The 20,112-nt window shown below is 39.6% G+C and overlaps 1 protein-coding gene across 1 annotated transcript in view; it reads left to right on the top strand.

The window, feature by feature from the left end:
- PSD2 (pleckstrin and Sec7 domain containing 2) overlaps positions 1-7,596 on the top strand; it is a gene marked incomplete at both ends in the record, with an annotated part of 82,979 nt that extends 75,383 nt beyond the window's left edge. Inside the window, 4 exons of the mRNA XM_081325569.1 lie at positions 4,462-4,619; positions 6,187-6,331; positions 6,883-7,026; positions 7,372-7,596. Coding sequence (XP_081181695.1) covers positions 4,462-4,619; positions 6,187-6,331; positions 6,883-7,026; positions 7,372-7,596 — 672 coding nt within the window. The remainder of the gene's footprint in view (positions 1-4,461; positions 4,620-6,186; positions 6,332-6,882; positions 7,027-7,371) is intronic.
- Between the last annotated feature and the right edge of the window lie 12,516 nt (positions 7,597-20,112).

Raw genomic sequence — 20,112 nt, 5'->3', positions numbered from 1 at the left:
CAGAGTCCAAACCGGTCTGGATCCGAGCGATTTTGTCCGACAGAAATCAACTAAACTCCTCGGCTCGACCCTGCAAGGGTTCCTCCCTCACCTCCTGATTAAGGAGAGAGCGAGTTACCCTGAACAGGGCGGCCGGGCGATTATCTGCGGACGCGATGAGGGTGGCAAAGTGGTTAGACCTAGCCACCCTCAACGTCGCGAGATAAGTTCTCGTAAACGACCTTAGTCGTAACCGGTTGGATTCGGATCGGCTGGATCTCCAAATTAACCTTGAAATGAACTTCTTATAGATAAATTGATGAGTAACAATGGAATATTTTGCTGAATCTTTAATAAGAAGCATTTATAAACCAGATTTATATTTCCTATATGCATGTTTGTGTACTATACTTTTTTTCTAGTTTGAAGTCTATATCAGAGAAATCCCTTATAGCCACTAAGACCATTATTCATTTGAGAGATTATTTTAATTGTGTGTGGTTAGTGTTTCTTTTTCTGTGATTATCTCTCTCGGTGTGTGTGATTTTGGGCCAATAACATTTCTATAATCTAATATACGAATGTAAGAAGACTCTGTTTAAGTTTAATCTGAAAGAGCTGTTACACCTGATTAAAACAAAGTACATACTGTAATGGAACTGTTGTGATCATGTATGTGATTCTTACTTAAGGTTTTAGAAAGTGTGAATGGTAGCTAATTGTTCAACATGCTGTTAATATATAGATAAGAATTATCCACATGCCACCAGTCAAATCACAGAGAGAAGATTTTCATTATTTGAGGTGTGTGGCATGTATCCAAAAGCCAAGAAATGCTTGACAGTATCTACATTTCTAAAGACTTGTCAATGAGGAACAGAAATATGAAGAAGAATGCATATTATGTGATGAAACACTACTCACATAAATGCAGCAATCCTATGAAACAACTATTGAATGTGAAGTCATTAGTAGGAACACAATGCCTTAAGATTATAAGGGAATACTAGTTAAATATCTTCAAGCACCCAGAGATTTAGGGCAGGAGTCTGTAATCACCACAAGAGATAAACAATTCCGTGAAGAGTCAGTTATGAGACAGGGTCTCCTGGATCACTGAAGTTTTGGGGCAAAGTCCAGACTGGAAAGTCCTGGAACATACCAGAAGAAAATTAGCCTAACAGCAAGGACGTCTGTATATAACAGGCCTTATACAGTTTATGGCAAATGGGAGCATCAAATAATACAATAGCATCTTACATCCTAATTCCAGTAAATGTCTTTGGGTAGAATTGAGTGCCCAATTTTTGCCGTGTTGAATTAATAAACTTTTGTTTGGGGAAAAAAGTACTTGTCTTCTGTACACGTTTTACTTTTAGACCTTGGTTAACATGAAAAATAAAAATATTACACTGTTCATTCACTGGGTAATATGAATCACTGCATTAACTCATCAGTACATAGGTCCCTCTCTTTTACCCCAGGAGAAGCTTATTTATAACAAAATGCATCCTGCTTCCTCATCACATATCACATGCATTAAAAATGCAACATTATACTTTGCAACCTGCATTTATTTTATTTCCTTGGTGTTTTTTTTTGAAAAAATTGTGCAGTATATAGCACTTGTCAACACCAGTCCCAGGGATGCATACGCAAAAGTTTGTAAAAGAACTAGCACACTCCATACTTACACTTTGAAATAAATACAAAAAAATTAGGATTCAGTAGTTGCTGGAAGAGTATTCAAAAGTGAATTCCTTTATTTATTGTGTCCAAGACATTTCTTCAGTCTTTATACCAGGGGTGTCAAACTCAATTTCATTGAGGGCCGCATCAGCATTGCAGTTACCCTCAGGGGGCCGGGTGGGTATGGCCAGGGTGGGCGTGGCCTACTGGGTGGGTGTGGCTAGAGTGCGTATGGCTTACTGGGTGGGCGTGGCCAGCTCTACATCCTTCGCATCAAGGGTGCCTATGGGGGCCTGGGCAGGAGTGGGACAGATCTGAGGGTCTCTGGCAGGAGGAGGGTCTCTGGGCCAGGGCCAAGGCAGCGGGGGCTGTTCCCTCACTGTTTCCAGGATGGCTTCGCGGGCCACATGAAACCACTTCGCGGGCCGCATCCGGCCCCCGGGCCTTGTGTTTGACATGTCTGCTTTATACATTCCTCTTGTGAATATCATATGATTTTATTCTTTCCTATTTATTTATTTTTTTTTTTATTGAAAAGTTTTAAAATACAGTTTTCCTTTAAACCCCCCCCTTCCCCCTCCCTCCTCCCCTCCCTACCTCCCCCCTATCCCCCCCCTCCCCCTCTCCCTCCTCCCTCCCCTGCCTCCCCCCCCTACTTCCCCTCCTCCCCCCCTCCCCCCCCCGACTTCCCAGAGCAGAATACAAGGTATATATCTAAAAAACAATCATAAACAATCATATACTAACAATTATAAATTCTAAAATCCATCACTCTCTAGCTTATATAGAGTAAACCAATCCTTAATAATACTAAATGTGTATAAAGAACTAAAATAAAAGAAAACTAGCGTCATTCCCATCTATGTTCTTCCACAATTCACTATTTCCTAAACATATTCTCATTTACACATCACAAACACCTATCCCTATTAACCTCTCTAGCCAAAATAGGCTATAATAGATAGTTCTTACACAAATTAACCCACATTAACCCACAAAACTTTCTTCCTCTTCCTCTGTAATAAATTGTCCATTAATTCCAAATTAAAGATTCTGTTACCATACATATCATCCCAAAACTCTTAAAAACACAACTACCACTTGACTATCAGTACGTTGTGGAAGTTCCATAGATTTCGACTAGACCTATTTTCTTTTCTTTTTTGAGCGTTTTAAGGCAGCACGCGTCACCCTCTGTTCTCTAGGATCATCCAAAAGAGTTGCATCTTGATCTCCTCCTGTACCATTCTCGTCTATCTGTCCATCTTCATCCTCTTGATGTTCTCCTTCTCCAGATCCCTCTGCAGCTTCCAAAAGTGTTGATGGGGTTACTTTTAAGACATTGTTGTAAAAATCATGCGCTTGCTTCACAGTACCCAAACAGTACCTTTTGCCTTCATACAAGAAGCTCAACCCAGCTGGGATCTCCCATCTGAACCTTATATCCCTTTGCTTGAGCTCTTGCACAAGAAATATAAAGTCCTTCCTTCTCTTTAAAATCTTTGGAGGAATTTCTTTTAGAACCAAAACTTCTTGACCAGCAATCACAACTTTAGTATCATAGGCAGCTTGTATAACTTCATCTCTAATTTCCCTTTTTACAAAATAAACCACCACATCTCTAGGCAACTTTCTCTGTTTAGCAATCCACGAGTTCACACGAAACACTTTGTCCATGCCTTGTTTTATTTCAGATGCTGGATGGTTCAATACCACCTCAAAAGCCTCAGAAACCAGCTGCTTTAAATCTTCCTTAATATTCTCTTTTAGGCCTCTAATTCTAACAGCAAACTGCATCTGATAAAATTGAGCCAAACTCAGTTCGCTATCCATTTTGTCTTTTAAATCTTCAATTTCCAATACTTTTGCTTCTAATATAGCATTCTTTTGAGTCAGTTCTTCCACTTTGTCATCCAGCACCTCCACACATTTAGCTACTTTATGCACTGAGGACAAAATGTCTACCTTTATCTCTCTAAGTTTCTGTTCCATCCTTTCTTCCATTCTCTGCTCCAATTTCTCCAATTTCTCCTCCATCTGTGCAAATTTAACACCCATTGACTCCAAAATTAACTGGGTATGTTTTTCAAGATCCTTCGATGTCACTACATCTGGAGAATGCAACGCCTGCAGTAGTGATTGTTGTTGCACTGGAGAATTTCCAGCACTCCGAAAAGTTCTAGGGGGAGGTTTAGACGCCATCTTTTACTTACAATTGTGTCGCACTTTCACTTTAAGTTTTAAGCAAAGTCCATCAAGCTCGAGAGTAAAATAAAATAATCCTCTTCATCTCTTCATCTTTCCCTCTTGTACTGCTCTGCCTGCTCTTTTCCTTTCATAGTCTCTCCTTCAAGCAGGGATGGTCGCAGACGCCTGGCTCTGCTCCATTCCGAAGCAGAGACGCTAGCCAGCTGGGAGCAGCCCAGGCTGCGGGGGAGTTCAATCCTTCAGCCGCCCAAGCTCCAAGCTCAGGCGGCCCCGGAGAACTCAACCCCTACCTGGGGGCTCACCCCCTCCTCTTCTCCCGAGGAGGGGGCTTCAAATTCGCCCGAACAGCTGATCGGCGCTGTTTCGGGCGAAAAATCACACAGCTGGGCGGCGGGCAGCCCGGGAAGGCTGTCTCCGGCGCCTCGGAGCCACCGGAAGCCTTCCCTATTTATTTTTATGGTCTTCATTGGATTGGTGTCTCGGGCTTTTTAAAGGAAAATCTGGAGAAATATCTGTCAGCCGATACAAAAAACTATATTCAAATGATTATGGACGAGCTGCTGTTATCTTTCTTCTCTGTCACAGGATGAATATAAACCTGATAAAGATCTTTCTGAAGTAGATCTGAAGAATGCTATTCGCATTCATCATGCCTTAGCCACAAAAGCCTCGGATTATAGCAAAAAGTCCAATGTGCTGAAACTGAAGACAGCAGACTGGAGAGTGTTCCTCTTCCAAGCTCCGTAAGTAACACAGGAAAGATTAGGCAGGATTATTACAACTTGGAGTGACTTATTTGAGATGTTGTTTTTAACACCTTCCAAAGGCCATAGAAATTTGGGAAGTAAAAGGAAAAATAGGGCATATTCAGCCTGGCAGAAGCTTAACTCACCTGTTTCAGTTCTTAGGTTAATGAAAAACTGAACAATCATGACAACCATTAATATGTTTGTAAATTTGAGTGACATGATCTTGGGGGCATCTGGGACCTCAAAAAATGGGGACTGCGGTCCATGGACTGTGTTTCTTCAGCTATAAGCTCTCTTTTCATATAGCAAAGTCTCATGATTACATTAAGGTTCTTATTATAATTGACATTATCATCCGATCTTACTGTTCAGTAAATGAACAGTAGCAAGCGTTGGGGAAATCAGGAAATTCAGGCAGTTCAAATGAGTATAAAGATTTATTGCCAGTTTAAGCTCTCCACAAGAATCTGACCAACTAGCAGTCAAGGGAAATGTGCAGGAGATAAGAGAGGCATTCAAATTGGGCTGGACTTAGATCTTTTGTGGCCTGCAGGGACTCGTGACCTATGACATATTTGACCCCTCCCTCTGGCTTAGCCTGGTCATCTCCTACAATTACCATGTAATTAGCATTAGAAGCCATTATCTGAAGGCAAGGACACAGTTCTATAGTACCATAGAAACAATTCAGGACTACTCTATAAATACTGTATAAAATTATATACATATATATATATATATATGATGATGATGATGACTAAGGAGTCAGAAATGCATCTCAGTTTCCCTTTAATTCTTTGTTAGTAATTTACACATATATATATATATATATATATATATATATATATATATATATATATATATATATATATATATATATATATATATATATATATATATTCTGTTTTCTTCTACATTAAAAGAAAAAAGAATATTCATCCCAACATAATTGTCAGGTTCTATAAATTATGTCCAGACAAATATAATTATATCTATAAAACACAAATAAATCATAGCAATAATGTAGGTCAGTGGTTCTCAACATTTTCTACACCACAGTTCCCCCTTTAATACCTTTTGTGGCCACAGACCATGGCCACGACCCTCAAGACTTAACTCAAGCAGCAGATGCCAGCAGTGGCCAAGAAACCTGCATGTAGTCAGCCTTCAGAACAGGGTCCCCAACCCCCGGTCCATGGACTGGTACCGGGCTGTGGCATGTCAACAACTGGTCCACACAAACAAGCAAAGCCCCATCCATGGGATGCAGGCAGCACACAAAACCATGCCCTCTCCGATCCACGAAAAAACCTTTCTCCATGGAACCATTCCCTGGTGTTCAAAAGGTTGGGGACCTCTGCTTTAGAACTCAACTTGAGAGAGCCTCTATTAAGAAGAATGCAAAGAAGAAGGATTCATTATTGATGTGAAAGAGAAAGGTATTTCAGTTCAGTACCAATGATCAGGTCTGCTTTTCATACGAGTGGCACGATAAATGTCTTTCTCTCTGGGTGTGTATGTTTCTGACCGTTTGGCTTTCAATGCTGCCTACTTTCCATAGAAGCAAGGGAGAAATGCTATCTTGGATCCTGAGAATAAACTTGGTAGCTGCCATTTTTTCTGCCCCTGCATTTCCAGCTGCTATTTGCTCCATGAAGAAGTTCTGCCGGCCTCTCTTGCCATCTTCATCAACTAAACTCTGTCAGGTAAAACTGAAATGTAAGGTGCACGTAAGGTGGCCTGGAATTCAGGCAAGCGCTGAATAAAACGTGCTGCCGAGCAGGCCTCAGCGGTTGTCTTGTCCATTTTTTTTCTTTTTGCAAGAGCAGAATATGCATCACAAATCATAGAAGGCCCCAAACTCAGATTAAAGAAGGCAAGTCATTTCTGCTCCCTCTTTACATGCCTTGGCTGATCTGTTTTGGGATGAAGGCAGGAGACAGGTAGCAGAAATATTGCCAGGCTTAGGAGGAGTTTCTTTCCCATATCTTATGTGACTGATGCTACCTTTTTATTTAAAATGTATAACCTGCCTAAGATAACTAACACTGTAGTATACTAACTATATACTATACTGTACTGTACTGTACTGTACTGCACTGCACTGCACTGCACTGCACTACACTAATTTGAAAGCAACAAGAATAATATATTTTGCAGGATCATTTTTGAAATCAGTCAGGCACAAACATTTGTTAAAATAAAATAGTTTTATTTTACAGAAGGGATGAGTTAACATTTTCTTCTTTTCTATCAGAAAGGACAGCTACAGTCCCATGAGAATAAAATGAGGCAAATTACAGATGAATTAACTGAACATAAACTGCACCCTGTAGTGAAATGCCTGAAGTCAAAAGAGGCTGAAGAATATCGTTTGAAGGAACATTACTTAATCTTTGAGGTGAGTCTTCTATTATCTCCTACCGATAGTTGGCAAATGATAGCTGTCAGTAGAAGAACTAATGAACTTGATGAGACGTGCACAAAAGCATCTGACAACTGGGCATCATAATCTACTTCCATCCTATGATCAAGCAAAAGATTTTTCCTAATTGAGAAATGAAGTTATGTCCTTTCAGGATGCGCTACGTTTTCTATTGAGGAGACAGGAATAATTCTCAACTGTAAAAGATATAAATACACCTATGATTTGCATGATTCATGCCACCTTGTTTTTCATTGCACATCTCCTAAATAATTTTGGGCCAGATAAATAGTTTTCATTCTATTTCACTGCCCTCTACAGAAAAACCGATATGAGACATATATCAACCTCTTATGTGCAAAGATAAAAGCTGCGACAGATGACCTGGAAAGAATTGAAGCCAACCTCTTCACAATGGAGACCCAGGATACTTCTTTGAGGAAGACTTGTTCCAGTCCCTCCATAACCCAAGGGCAGTTGTCTGTTGAAAGTAAGGCAGAAAAAGACATTGTAGAGCCAAACGCTTCACACATAGGGAGTCAATAAGAGAGAGCTGGTTCTCCTTATCTGCAATTCATGAGCACAACAATTTCTCAGATCTAGAGTTACTTCAATAGAAAGAGTTCAAAGGCGTTTTAGTTTACACTAATTCTATCCTGGTGCTTATGTTTTTTGAATTAGGCTGCCCATGTTGGTTTTCCTGAATGAATATGCAATAAAAGGGCAAATTTCCCATAGAAGGGCTGCATAGGTCTTTGGCCCACTCCTTGTCTTTGTGAGTACCTGCATTTTCCAATGAACAACATGTGTGATAACATGGGAACCCAACTGAATTCATTTCTTTGTTTTTTTAAAAAAATTGAGTGAAATGGTAGTTCCATAGCCCTTGCAATAGACTTACAAAGAAAACTATTGAAATAGTGGGAAGATTTTTATTCATTGCTGATAAGAGGTACTGGACTGCACAGGGTATCTGTTGAATCGCATTTTCACATGAATTGTAAAAACTATATTACTATACCTTCCTACTGCCAAACACAGGTGTAATTGGTTTCAGATATGTAAACTTGCAATCTAACATAGGCCAAAACAATAGCAGGAATAAAAATTCCTTTAATATACAGGGAACTCTTAGCAAGACTAAGTAATATTTTGAAAAGGTAATAGCATATTTAACTTGTTTTCCTTTCTATTTCTAACAAAAGTCCATCTGAGTTTGCTGCAGTAAAAGCTGCTGTTGCTATGCTCTCAGCCTCTGTAAATAGCCAATTCACAGCTCTTGTTCCTGTTCCTTCTGCTGCTTCTTCCTGGCCATCCAAGCATCAGCAAGATAACCTATATGTGTGATGACCATGGAATACTGAGTTGCAATCACAGATAGTTGTACATATTCCATTTTGCTGTAAGCATAAATATACTTGCATAATGGGATGTTCTGCTTCTGTTCCTTTTTTAAGTGTTTTTAAGACCTCCAGCACTTTATTTATGGATTGATTCATCATCGTCTTTTTTTCTATACATTTTTCAGTCAACCAAGTTCCAATTTTAAAGGATCTTGTTGTAGCTGCTAATTACAGTAATTTACAATTTATATTTTTGCAGCTTTTTAAACTAAAGATAATAAAGAAGATTTCTTTGGATTCTCACAGCTTTGGAGAATTTATAAATGATTGAGTTTCCATGTTTCTTACCACTGAAGCTACCACTCTCTTTGTCACCAAATTTTTAACCATCATTTTTGTATAGTTTGATAATTTTATTTGAAAGACTGCACTAAAAATTATGTACAAATAAATATTTAAACTGTTAATAAAGAAAATTCATCTAAAGTTCCATTTGGCGTTTGATGATTTTTAACTATTCAGTAGCATATTTATCCTTATTTAATGATCCTTTGGGGAGATTTACTGACATGGAGTGGTAATATTCCCTCAGTTATAGATGTAGTAACAACCTGAGTTGAGGCAGGCTGGCAATAAAGGAGCGATGACTTCTGTTGATGATTACTGCTGATACAGAATACAATGACATTTCTCTTTTTTGCCCCAGTTGACTCTGGCGCACCAGGCGAACCTGGGCGAAAGCCCCCCTAGTCACAGCCACTATATGATCTTCCAGAGTAAGCCACGAATCTAGGAGGACTCCCAAGTTGTGAGCCCTATCTATGGGGGGTAAAAACTCACCCCCCATGGAAAGAGGTGGAATATTCTGAATATCCCGGGATGCCGGTATGCACAGCCACTCAGTCTTGTCGGGGTTGAGTTGAAGTCTGTTCCTCCCCATCCAGACCCGAACCGCCTCCAGGCAACGAGACATCACGTCGAGGGCATTACTGGGGTGGTTTGGAGTCGAAATGAAAAGCTGGGTATCATCAGCATACTGATGATACCCAACTCCAAAACCACGAATGATCTCACCCAGCGGTTTCATATAGATGTTGAACAGGAGAGGCGAGAGGACCGACCCCTGAGGAACTCCACAAACGAGAAACCTCGGGGTCGACCTCTACCCCCCTGCCAACACCGACTGCGAACGTCCCAGGAGATAGGAGGAGAACCACTGAAGAACTGTGCCTCCCACTCCCAATCCCCAGCAGGATACCATGGTCGATGGTATCGAAAGCCGCTGAGAGGTCTAATAGGACTAGGACAGAGGAATATCCCCTGTCCCGGGCCCTCCAGAGATCATTCACCAGAGCGGCCAATGCCGTCTCCGTGCTGTACCCGGGCCTGAAACCCGATTGGCACGGGTCTAGATAATCCGCTTCATCCAGGACCAGAGGGAGCTGATGCGCCACCACACTCTCAACAACCTTCGCAAGAAAGCGAAGGTTGGAGACCGGATGAAAGTTATTTAACACAGCTGGGTCCAAGGCAGGCTTGGACTTGGAGGAGAGGTCTCACCACCGCCTCCTTCAAGACGGCGGGGAAACTACCCTCACTCAAAGAGGCAGATATAACCGCCTGGAACCAGCCACGTGTCCCCTCCCGAGCTGCATAAACCAGCCAGAAAGGGCACGGGTCCAATAAACATGTGGTGGAGCTCAATCTCCCCATAATCCTGTCCACTTCCTCAGGGGTCACAGAATCAAACTCCTCCCAGATAACATTGACAAGACCGCCCATGTCCTGATCATCAGACTCCACCCAGCTGGAGTCCAGACCGGTCCGAATCCGAGCGATTTTATCCGACAGATGTTGACCAAACTCCTCGGCACGGTTTAATATAATCATTTTAATTGTTTTAACTTTTGTAATTGTAGTATTGTTTCTTTTAAAAAACCTTGTGAACCGCCTTGAGTCCTACGGGAGAAGGGCGGTATATAAGTCTAATAAACTAAACTAAACTAAACTAGAAACATGCCAAACATATTCTAATACTGGCAATTTTAAGTTCAAGACATTGCTGTTTGGACCAAATTCTGAAATAAAGAGATGCTTTAATTTAATGAATTGCTGATTCACAATTTTAGGCAAGCCAATTGTTCTTGCTGGTTCAAGCTCTTGACTGGCAACAGCTAACCTAAAATTATATCACAACTTACTTGCCCGTAACTTCTTAGATAAAAGAAATTTCCCGCAATTTTCAAATTAGGACTACCTTTCCACTTTGTACTTTAACAGGCTGTGCATTTCAGCAGGCCGTGCCTTGCAGCCTTTAATGCAGGCAATACAATAGAACTCAGGCTAAACCTGGATCAAAGATTTTCCTATGCTATGAAAACTGTGGTGTGGTTGTTAAGGTGTTGGACTTTCACCAGAATACCGTAGATGAATTTCACCTTCCTGCCTAAGAACAATCACAGTGATGTTTACAGCAACCACAAGCTTGTAGGGATCCTTGGAAAAAAAACATCACTAGACCGAAGCCGTGAGTGGCAATACTCCAGCTATGGGCGAGAACAAAGCATTATCAGATCAAAGAAAGGGAGACAGAGGGAATCACTTTTCACAAGAAAGAAAATCTATAAAGGAGCAAGCCCAGTGGATAACAGTCACATTCAGAACCATGAATCGAAAAAAGGGGAAATGTTTCTATATTAAAACCCGTTTAAATATTTTTAAAAGTTATAGTACAGAGGGGCAAACTTATTGTAATTTAATACGTCTGAGACCAGGTGGAATATGTTTGGAATATAGCAATTGGAAGATGCAACATATACATAAGGGAAGTAGCAAAGTATAACTGTGTGAAAAATAGCCTTACCGGCTGAGGAAAATTTAGATAAGATATCAAATACGTGAAGGAACAATAAAATGCAATTTCTCGTGCATATTATTAGTGTCCAAGCAAGGAGAAAATGTGGCTGATGCTTTTCAAATGCAAGATCTAGAACGTTGAAGGAGTGTTGTAGTAAAGGACTTTAATTAACCTGACTTTTGCTGGAAGAAAACTGTGCCAAACGTATTCCTTCCAGGAAATTCCTGACAACTTTCTCCTTCAGTAGCAAATGAGCTACTCTTGGCTAGATATTAACTTATATGGAAGCCTAAATAAAGGAAGTGAAATATCAGAAATATTGGGGGGAAGTGGTCGTGAAACGGCAGGATTCTTGGCTTTTAAAAGAAACTTTTATTTAAAAGTTTAATAAAACCTGAAATGGAAAATGAACATGTATAGGAACTGGAAAGATGGACAGGTCAGTGTTTCCCACTGAAGACATAATATCAGAAAACATAATTAAACAAGATTGGGAAAGGATGCTTCAAAAAGTGCGTTTTCAGATATATTTAAATGAAAGGAAAACAAGGAATACATGTATCAACTGCACAGTAAAGGCAGCGATGCTAACAAGTAATCAAAATTACTTATTTCTTATTTGGCTTAGTCATCTCTGAAAATGTTTATCAAATAACGAGGAGCAGAACTAACATATTCTCGGGTACCAAGTAAGTTGTATCCTAGCCCAAAACCAAATACAGATAGTCCTCGAGTTACGACTGTAATGAACCCTACCCAGTATGGTCATAATGTTAATTGAATCACTTTAAATAAATGATCCTCCATCCCTCCACTCCCCGATACATTTGTTAATTGAATGTATTGGTTGTTAAGTGCACATGAGGTACCCCGGGGTGGAGAAGAGCATGGGGGGGGAGAGCCCTAGTGCAGGAAAACACCACCTACCTCTGGCCACCCAAAGCCTCCCTACACACACTGAGATATTTCCTGCTCCTCTTCCCAACCTTAGGATCCTCATAGTTGTTTTGGCCTTCTCTACACTTATTTTTTGAAGTTCGGCAGAGCTCAGGGCTATGTGACAGAAAAGCAGCTGTCATCTCAGATGAAGGTGAAGCTGTTTTCTTTATATCTTGTGTTCTTCTGTACCCTTTGCAAAAGGCTTTTGGCACAGAGAACGGAGGCCTGAAGGAGCATAAGATCGCATCCCTAAAGGCTTTCATTCTCCTTACCAAAAGCTTTTGCAAAGGGAACAGACGCCTTCGGGGGTGGGTGGGTGTAGGCGTGCAATTTCACGCTCCTGCAGGCCTCCATCGTCTGTGCAAAAAGCCTTTTGCAAAGGGGACAGAAGAACACAGAATCTAAAGAAAGCAGCTTCACCAGCATCTGAGAAGACAGCCTCTTTTCTGCCACATGGCCCTGTCTCTGCAGATCTTCCAAAGGTGAGTGATCAGTGATGGGATGGGGAGGAGCTTGTGGGCTAGAATAGCAGGGCCAATGCCTATTAGGTTCCAGGGGGTGGGGGAAATAGGCAGGGGAAATGTTGCAGCATCTCTGCGGTCAGTTGTGAGGGTGAACGACTGCCATGGTGCTGCAACATTTGTAATTTCAGGACTGTTGTAAATACTTTCGGGGGTGTCGTAACTTTGAACTGTTGCTAAGTGAACTATCATAATTCAAGGACTACCTGTAAATTATATCCTAGTAACCTTCAGCCTAGCTCAAATTTTTGTCTTATCTTTGAGAAATCCTGGGATCAGGTGAAATATGACAGAACTAGAGGTCCTCCGTGTCTTGCTTCAAAAAGGTGGGAAAGAAAATCCAGCCTAGTCCACCCTACAGCAATATTTGGAAAACTATAAGCACATGACATATGCTCTGTAGGAATTTAAAAAATGAGAGGGTAATTTTGAGAGAATGGACTTGTTAAGAACAGACTAATCTCAGACTTGTCTCCTCTGTCTCTTAATGCAATCTCTCTCTCTCTCTCTCTCTCTCTCTCTCTCTCTCTCTCTCTCTCTCTCTCTCTCTCTCTCTCTCTCTCTCTCTCTCTCTCTCACACACACACACACACACACACACACAAACACACACACACAGAAAAAGAGACAGAGAGAGAGAAAGGGAGAGAGAGAAGAGGGAGGAAGGAAGGGAAAAAGTTTGACAAGTTCCTTTAATAGCCTAGGATACAATTAATTTAACCCTGGAAATTTAAACATTAAAAATGTGGTATTCCATAATCGAGTTCCTATTAAATTTTATCTTCAGTTTTGGTCATTCCTCCTGCTCTTTTTGAATTGCCTTATCCAAATAGAATTCTCCTTTCCTCCTGGAGAAGTCTAAACTAAAATAGTCAAATAGTTTATACCTAGTTACCTTTGTCAAGAAAAAAACCCAATAGAAAAGACAAGAGACAGCAACACAAACCAATAATTCTTACTTTAAGCTTCAGAGGTTTATTTTTCTGATAATTTGGAACATAGCAAGTATAATAACACATCATCGCGTACATTGATAACCCATTGCAATGAGGACCATATGACATAGCAGAATCCAATAGGACAGCTATAGGCCAATGGCAAATCAATCATGTCCAGTCCCAACCTTTTATACCCTTTCTTGTTCTAAAACTGTAGTCAGATGGTCCGCTGACTTTTGCTGACCTCTTACTGACCCCCTGCTGACCTACTTTCCACATGTACTTTCTGCTGAACATACCTTTCCACATATACCCGTGTACATTGGAACCCGCATCCATCAGCTACTTTCAGTTCCCTATTTCTCCCACGGTTAGAATACTCATATTCCAAATATGCATAGAACTATCTGCTTTGCAATTTCATATTGCACAAAGCTCAGCAGATTACTAATAGTACGTTCGTATTGTGAAATAATATAAAGTTCAAGCCAAATATTTGTTTTAAATCATTACTGCGGGGCCTATCTCAGGTTTGCTCCAGCCTCATCTTGTTATATGAGGAGGGGACTATATTTTCATCTCCCGCACCTATTAACATTTTGCTCTCTTCAGTGAGCATGTAGTATACAACTCTTCTCAGAGAATCCTATTTTTCTTTTTTCCACATTTATTAAAATCTCCCTTTCAAATCCAACAGGCTTAGAGTGTATTCAGAAATTATTCAGATCCCCTTTGCTTTTGTCATTTTTGTTATGCTGCAGCCTGATTTTACAGTTGTTGAAATTCATTTTTTTCTCATTAATCTACACTCAGTACCCAATAATGACAAAGTGAAAACAGAATTTTAGAAATGTCTGTAAATTTATTAAAAAGAAAAAACTGAAATATCATATTGGCATAAGTATTCAGACCTTTCACTCAGTACTTCATTGAAGAACCTTTTGCAGCAATTACAGCCTCGAGTATTTTTGATTATGAGGTAACAAGCTTTGCACACCTGATTGGAGGATTTTCTGCCATTCTTCCTTGCAAATCCTCTCTGCTCCATTCAGCTTTCCCTCAACCCTGACCAGTCTTCCAGACCCTGCTGCTGAAAAACACCCCCACAACATGATGTTGCAACCACCATGTTTCATGGTTGGGATGGTATTGGTCAGGTGAATAGTGGTGCCTGATTTTTTCCAGACATAACATTTAGAGTGGGGGCCAAACAGTTCACTCTTGGTTTCATCAGACCAGAGTCTTGTTTTTCACAGTCTGAGAGTCACTTTCTCTGCAATACTCCTGCTCTTTCATTTCCTCAGCTAAATCTTTTCTATTGGTTGAAGCCAGAATTAGCTCATTCTCTTGGGCCATCCTCCATCTTCACAAGGAGAAAGTTGCCAGCAAGTCATGAAGAACCATGCTTGGAAGAATTTGTCTCTCAACATATGTCAGGATAATTAAACTCTCCCTCAATGCTACTTATGTCTCCTTGAACGAGCTTTGGGGCCTCTTCCAACGCTCTTATGAATTGTGTTCTTTTGTTCGAGAGAAGCATGCAAAAATGAAATGGCAACTGTCAGAAAACATGATCTTAAAAACCAAGTGCCATTGACAAAACATAACATTTTAAAAAGTGAAAAATAGTTCCTGTTGTCTTTATAAATGAAGATTCATAATGCAAGTTTCAAGCACACCATCTGCGCGTGCTTAATCATGGTGCTTCACGTTAATTTCATGACAGACTGAAATTGTGTTGAATAAAGAATTCTGTTTGATGAGGCTATCCATTTTTTTCTAAAAAGGAAGGCACAATGTATATTTTTTAAAATTAGGCTTGAGGGTTTTTTTTGTCATTTATTTTATTTTAGATATTTCAACATTTTAGAAAGGGGGAAAAAATAGCCAGCTAGCCAGACAGAAGCCGTCATAGCTTTCTGCTGCACCATTTAACTCCTTCTGTAGGAGGATACAACAATCAGCAGCAGTCTGGAAAAGGTTGCCCTGCAAACAACAGAACTCTAGAAGCGTATGAACTTTTCTTCCAGACAGTGAGGAGCCTGAACTTGTCTCTATTCCCTGCCCTTGCTTTCTAAATATGTACTTTTATCTTTAAAAAGGAATTACTATATAGCATACGGTACCTCTATACTGTTTATGCTACATAGCTACTGCATGAAATGAAATAAGAATATTCTTACATGCATGTGTAAGTAATAAAGGGATTGATTAATAAGGAATAAAGGAGTAAATGGGTGAATGGGAGAACAAGGCAAGTCTGTCTCTGTGCTGGAACTCTGGCTTACATGTGTGCTATAAAGGAAAATTTATGTTGCAGCAGAACACCTCAAGCAATATTTTGTCTTCTGTTCCTTTATATAATGTGATTCTTAAAGCTTTTTGTTACTATTTTCTATTCGCTCACAATCACACGTCTATGGAGATTCTCAGTCATCCAAGTCATGGTTATCCCAAAGGTGCTTTTCAAAAGATAACTAGACTTTGTTTTTTCCTTGAAAAGGTTTCACTTCTCACCCAAGAAGCTGAACAAAAGAAGCTTCTAGGATGAGAAGTGAAATGTTTTCAAGGAAAAAAACAAAGACTAGCAATAGCACTTAGACTTATGTACTGCTTGACAGTGCTTTACAGCCCTCTCTAAGCTGTTTACAGAGTCAGCATTTTGCCCTCAACAATCGGGGTCCTTGTTTTACTGACCTCGGAAGGATGAAAGTCCAGTAGCCTTTTGAAAAGCACCTTTGCAACACTCACAGTCACAGGTACCACAATCACAGGTACTCACATGCGATGCAACTCTGTAAATCATTACCAGGAGACAAAACGAAGGAGCATGTCCATAGGATTCTTCCTTGTGTATTTCATTACCTGGACTTGGATGAATGGATACCAGCAGATGACACCGAGACAGTGATGCCCTTCCATTATGGAGAGAGCCAGAAGGAAATGCACAATTTACAGAAGAAATGAAAGAGTGTATAATAAAATGGGCTAATAACTATAACATTATGTTACACTTTAAAAGAATTTAATATGATGCACCATTGGTATATAACTCCAGAAAAATTATCTAGATTGCATAATTGTATTTCAGATGTATAGCATGTTGGAAATGGGGTCAATTATATGCCCCAAATTATAAAAACTAATTCTATCATGCCTGGTGGACTTATAAAAAAGCTAGAAAATAGTGGGTTTAAATATACACATGTGTATTTTTTATCCATATGTATAAAATAATATAAAGAATTTTAAAAGCTAATGTTCAATTGAAACTAGAACTGTTTTTACTGGAATTAATAAACAGAAAAGGGACAGGGAAGACTATTCTTATGTAAGAATACTACTTCAAGACTATCACATGCACTTCTTAATGGAATGAATCAAAAGTAAAGGCACAATTTATTGTTTTAATTTCTGTGGTAAAATAGAAATTATGCTCTGAAAAAGGGAACTAATAATCAAAATGGAGTATATTTCATTAAATAAAAAATGAAGTTCAAACCTAAATATCTAACAAAATGAAATTCAATGTAGAGAAAAGTAAAGTCTTACACTTAGGCAAGAAAAACCAAAAGTACACATATAGATTGCGTGAAGCCAGGCTTAATAGCAGCAACTGTGAGAGGGATCTTGGAATCTTAGTGGACAATCAATTAAATATGAGCCAAGAGTATGCAGCGGCAGCTAAAAAAGCCAATGCAATCCTAAGTTGCATTAACAGAGGGATTCAATCAAGATCACATGAGGTACTAATACCACTCTATAAAACCTTAGTAAAACCACACCTAGAATATTGCATCCAGTTTTGGTCTCCACACTATAAAAATGATGTTGAGACTCTGGAGAGAGTGCAGAGAAGAGCAACAAGGATGATTAGGGGACTGGAGGCTAAAACATATGAAGAATGGTTACAGGAACTGGGCATGGCTAGTCTAGTGAAGAGAAGGACCAGGGAAGACATGATAGCAGTGTTCTGATACTTGAGGGGCTGTCACAGAGAGGAGGGGGTCAACCCATTTTCCAAGGCACCTGAAGGCCAGACAAGCAATAACCGATGGAAACTGATCAAGGAGAGATTCAACCTGGAAATAAGGAGAAATTTCCTGACAGTGAGAACAATCAACCAATGGAACAGACTGCCTTCAGATGTTGTTGGTGCTTCATCACTGGAGGCTTTCAAGAAGAGACTGGACTGCCATCTGTCAGAAATGGTGTAGGGACTCCTGTTTGGGCAGGGGGTTGGACTAGATGACCTACAAGGTCCCTTCCAACTCTGTTATTCTATTCTATCTTTATGTTTACAGTATATGTTTATACAGTATAAGGCACATTCTCTTATGGATCGGTCTCATTCAATAGATAGCAGATGTAAACAGAGAATGGGAAAAATTGTGAGAGTCACTGTATTGGATCCAGACGTTTTCATTTTTTCCAACTAATGTAAAATGTATCAAGTTTTGCAGATTATTTTGGATAATGAAATACTAAATGAAAAACACTAAAGGAATCTCATGAAATTGAATAAAAACACTAACATTTAAATAAACAACCCAATCATAGGCATGTTTATTTAGAAGTCAACCCATCCATCAAGCAGAGTTTACTCACAAGTAAATTTGCATAAGATTGCAACATTTATGAAAGTGCAAATTTATGCTCATGTGGGACAAAATGTTCTAACATTATGTATTTCAACATCACTTATTCAAAGGTAGACACCTGGAGTTTTCCCAGGTGTTTTGGACTGAAATTCTCCAAATATTAAACATGCTGGTTGGGAATTCATGGATCTGAAACATCTGGAGGGCATAGAATTATCTACACTTAATATTTATTGATGGGTCCGGACTCAATTGGGTTAATCAGAGGATCATTTTAGCTTAGAAAATCAGGGTTCCAAAGTGAGATTCCCAGTAACGTCAAGACTTTGAGATGACACCCCCACACACACATTCTATCTCCTCTATCACCACCAAATGTAAAATTGATTTTATAATCATTGTAGCCATTTCTTACTTTTATTTATAGTATTAAAAAAATTCAAGTGTTAAACAGTCAAGAGTTCTAATATCCAGACAATCCAGAGCAAAATTTTACAATCTTTTTTATGACAAAGTAGCAGCTTTTCTACTGGACCTTGTTAGGCATTAGGAACAAAGGATTTAAAGTACTTTATTGCTAAAAAGTAAACGAATACACTGGCAACTGTATTTTGTCTTTTCAGTTCTAGGTTCTCCATGCATCCAATTTATAGTATTTGAAATGCAAAGGACATGCAAGGTGAAAACAGAGAAAGAAAATGGCAGGCCATAATGTCAAAAACAGGCTCCAGGAGAAACTGAAAGAGCCGTTTTCTCTGTCTTAGGGAAGTTTTCTTGCCACCCACACCCAGAAAGCTCTTTAGCTCATCAACCAGAATACCTGGTGGCTTTATTTTTAAATGGAAAGTTCTTGTGAAATACTCAAATGTTTACATTTACAACCATCTTTACAAAATGGAGCACACAACAGCATTTTCTTTTATGTTTCTTTCCATAGGAAGAAGGCTGAGGCAAGGTGAGCATGGTGCTGGCACTATCTCAGGAGAAGGAACAAGGAGGGAAAGAAGGGGGATCCAGAGACATCTGGATCGTTGGAGGCTTTTGAAACCCTTTCTCAAGAGCACTTTGCATGCCTTATTCAGGGGTTTTCAAACTCGGCCCTTTTATGACTCATGGACTTCAACTCCCAGAATTCCTCAGCCAGGCACACTGGCTGAGGAATTCTGGGAGTTGAAGTCCATGAGTCATAAAAGGGCCGAGTTTGAAGACCTCTGCCTTATATGTTCCATGATGGGGGATCGTATTTCTTTGACGATCAAACTGGGGTCAGAATTTGGAGGACAGTTTTGTTCTGTGCATGCACAGCCGTGGCTTATATCATTACTAAACAGCTGAAGTTTATCTCCAGAAATGGTGTCAAAACAGATTTTAGGAGCAGCATGACTTGAACTGGTATGATTTAATAATTTGCAATGTTTTGTTTGGGGGGGGGAGTGGTTTCTTGATCACAGATCTCTTGAGGATCAGAAATACATTGGAAGGGCTATTGATATAATGTAATTCTGTTTCCTTTCTTCTTCACCCTCATTTTTGTTTATGGTTTACCTTATCAGAGAAACCAATTTTACTTACCAGTATGTAGTATTTTCCTCGATAGGGAAAAATATTTATGAAAACATTGAAACATACATTTATGCGCACCTGCGCAAGAGGGAAAGGAAATGGGAAATGGACAGAGAGCACATTACTTTAGCAACACTAGATCATTAATCTCCAGGTATCAAGAAATTTTAAAGGGTGCTGTTCAAATGGAAAAATGCTAACTGGAATATTTTATAATAAATTGTCCCGAACATAAAGCCTGTGTTTCAAGAATGCTTAAACATAATATTCAGTGTGGACTCTGGCATTCACATACAGCAA

Source organism: Vipera berus, assembly GCF_964194415.1.
Source record: "Vipera berus genome assembly, chromosome: 3".
Classification (NCBI taxonomy): Eukaryota; Metazoa; Chordata; class Lepidosauria; order Squamata; family Viperidae; genus Vipera; species Vipera berus.
The sequence above is the reverse complement of the archived record's forward strand: the minus strand, read 5'-3'. Positions and strand labels throughout refer to the sequence as shown.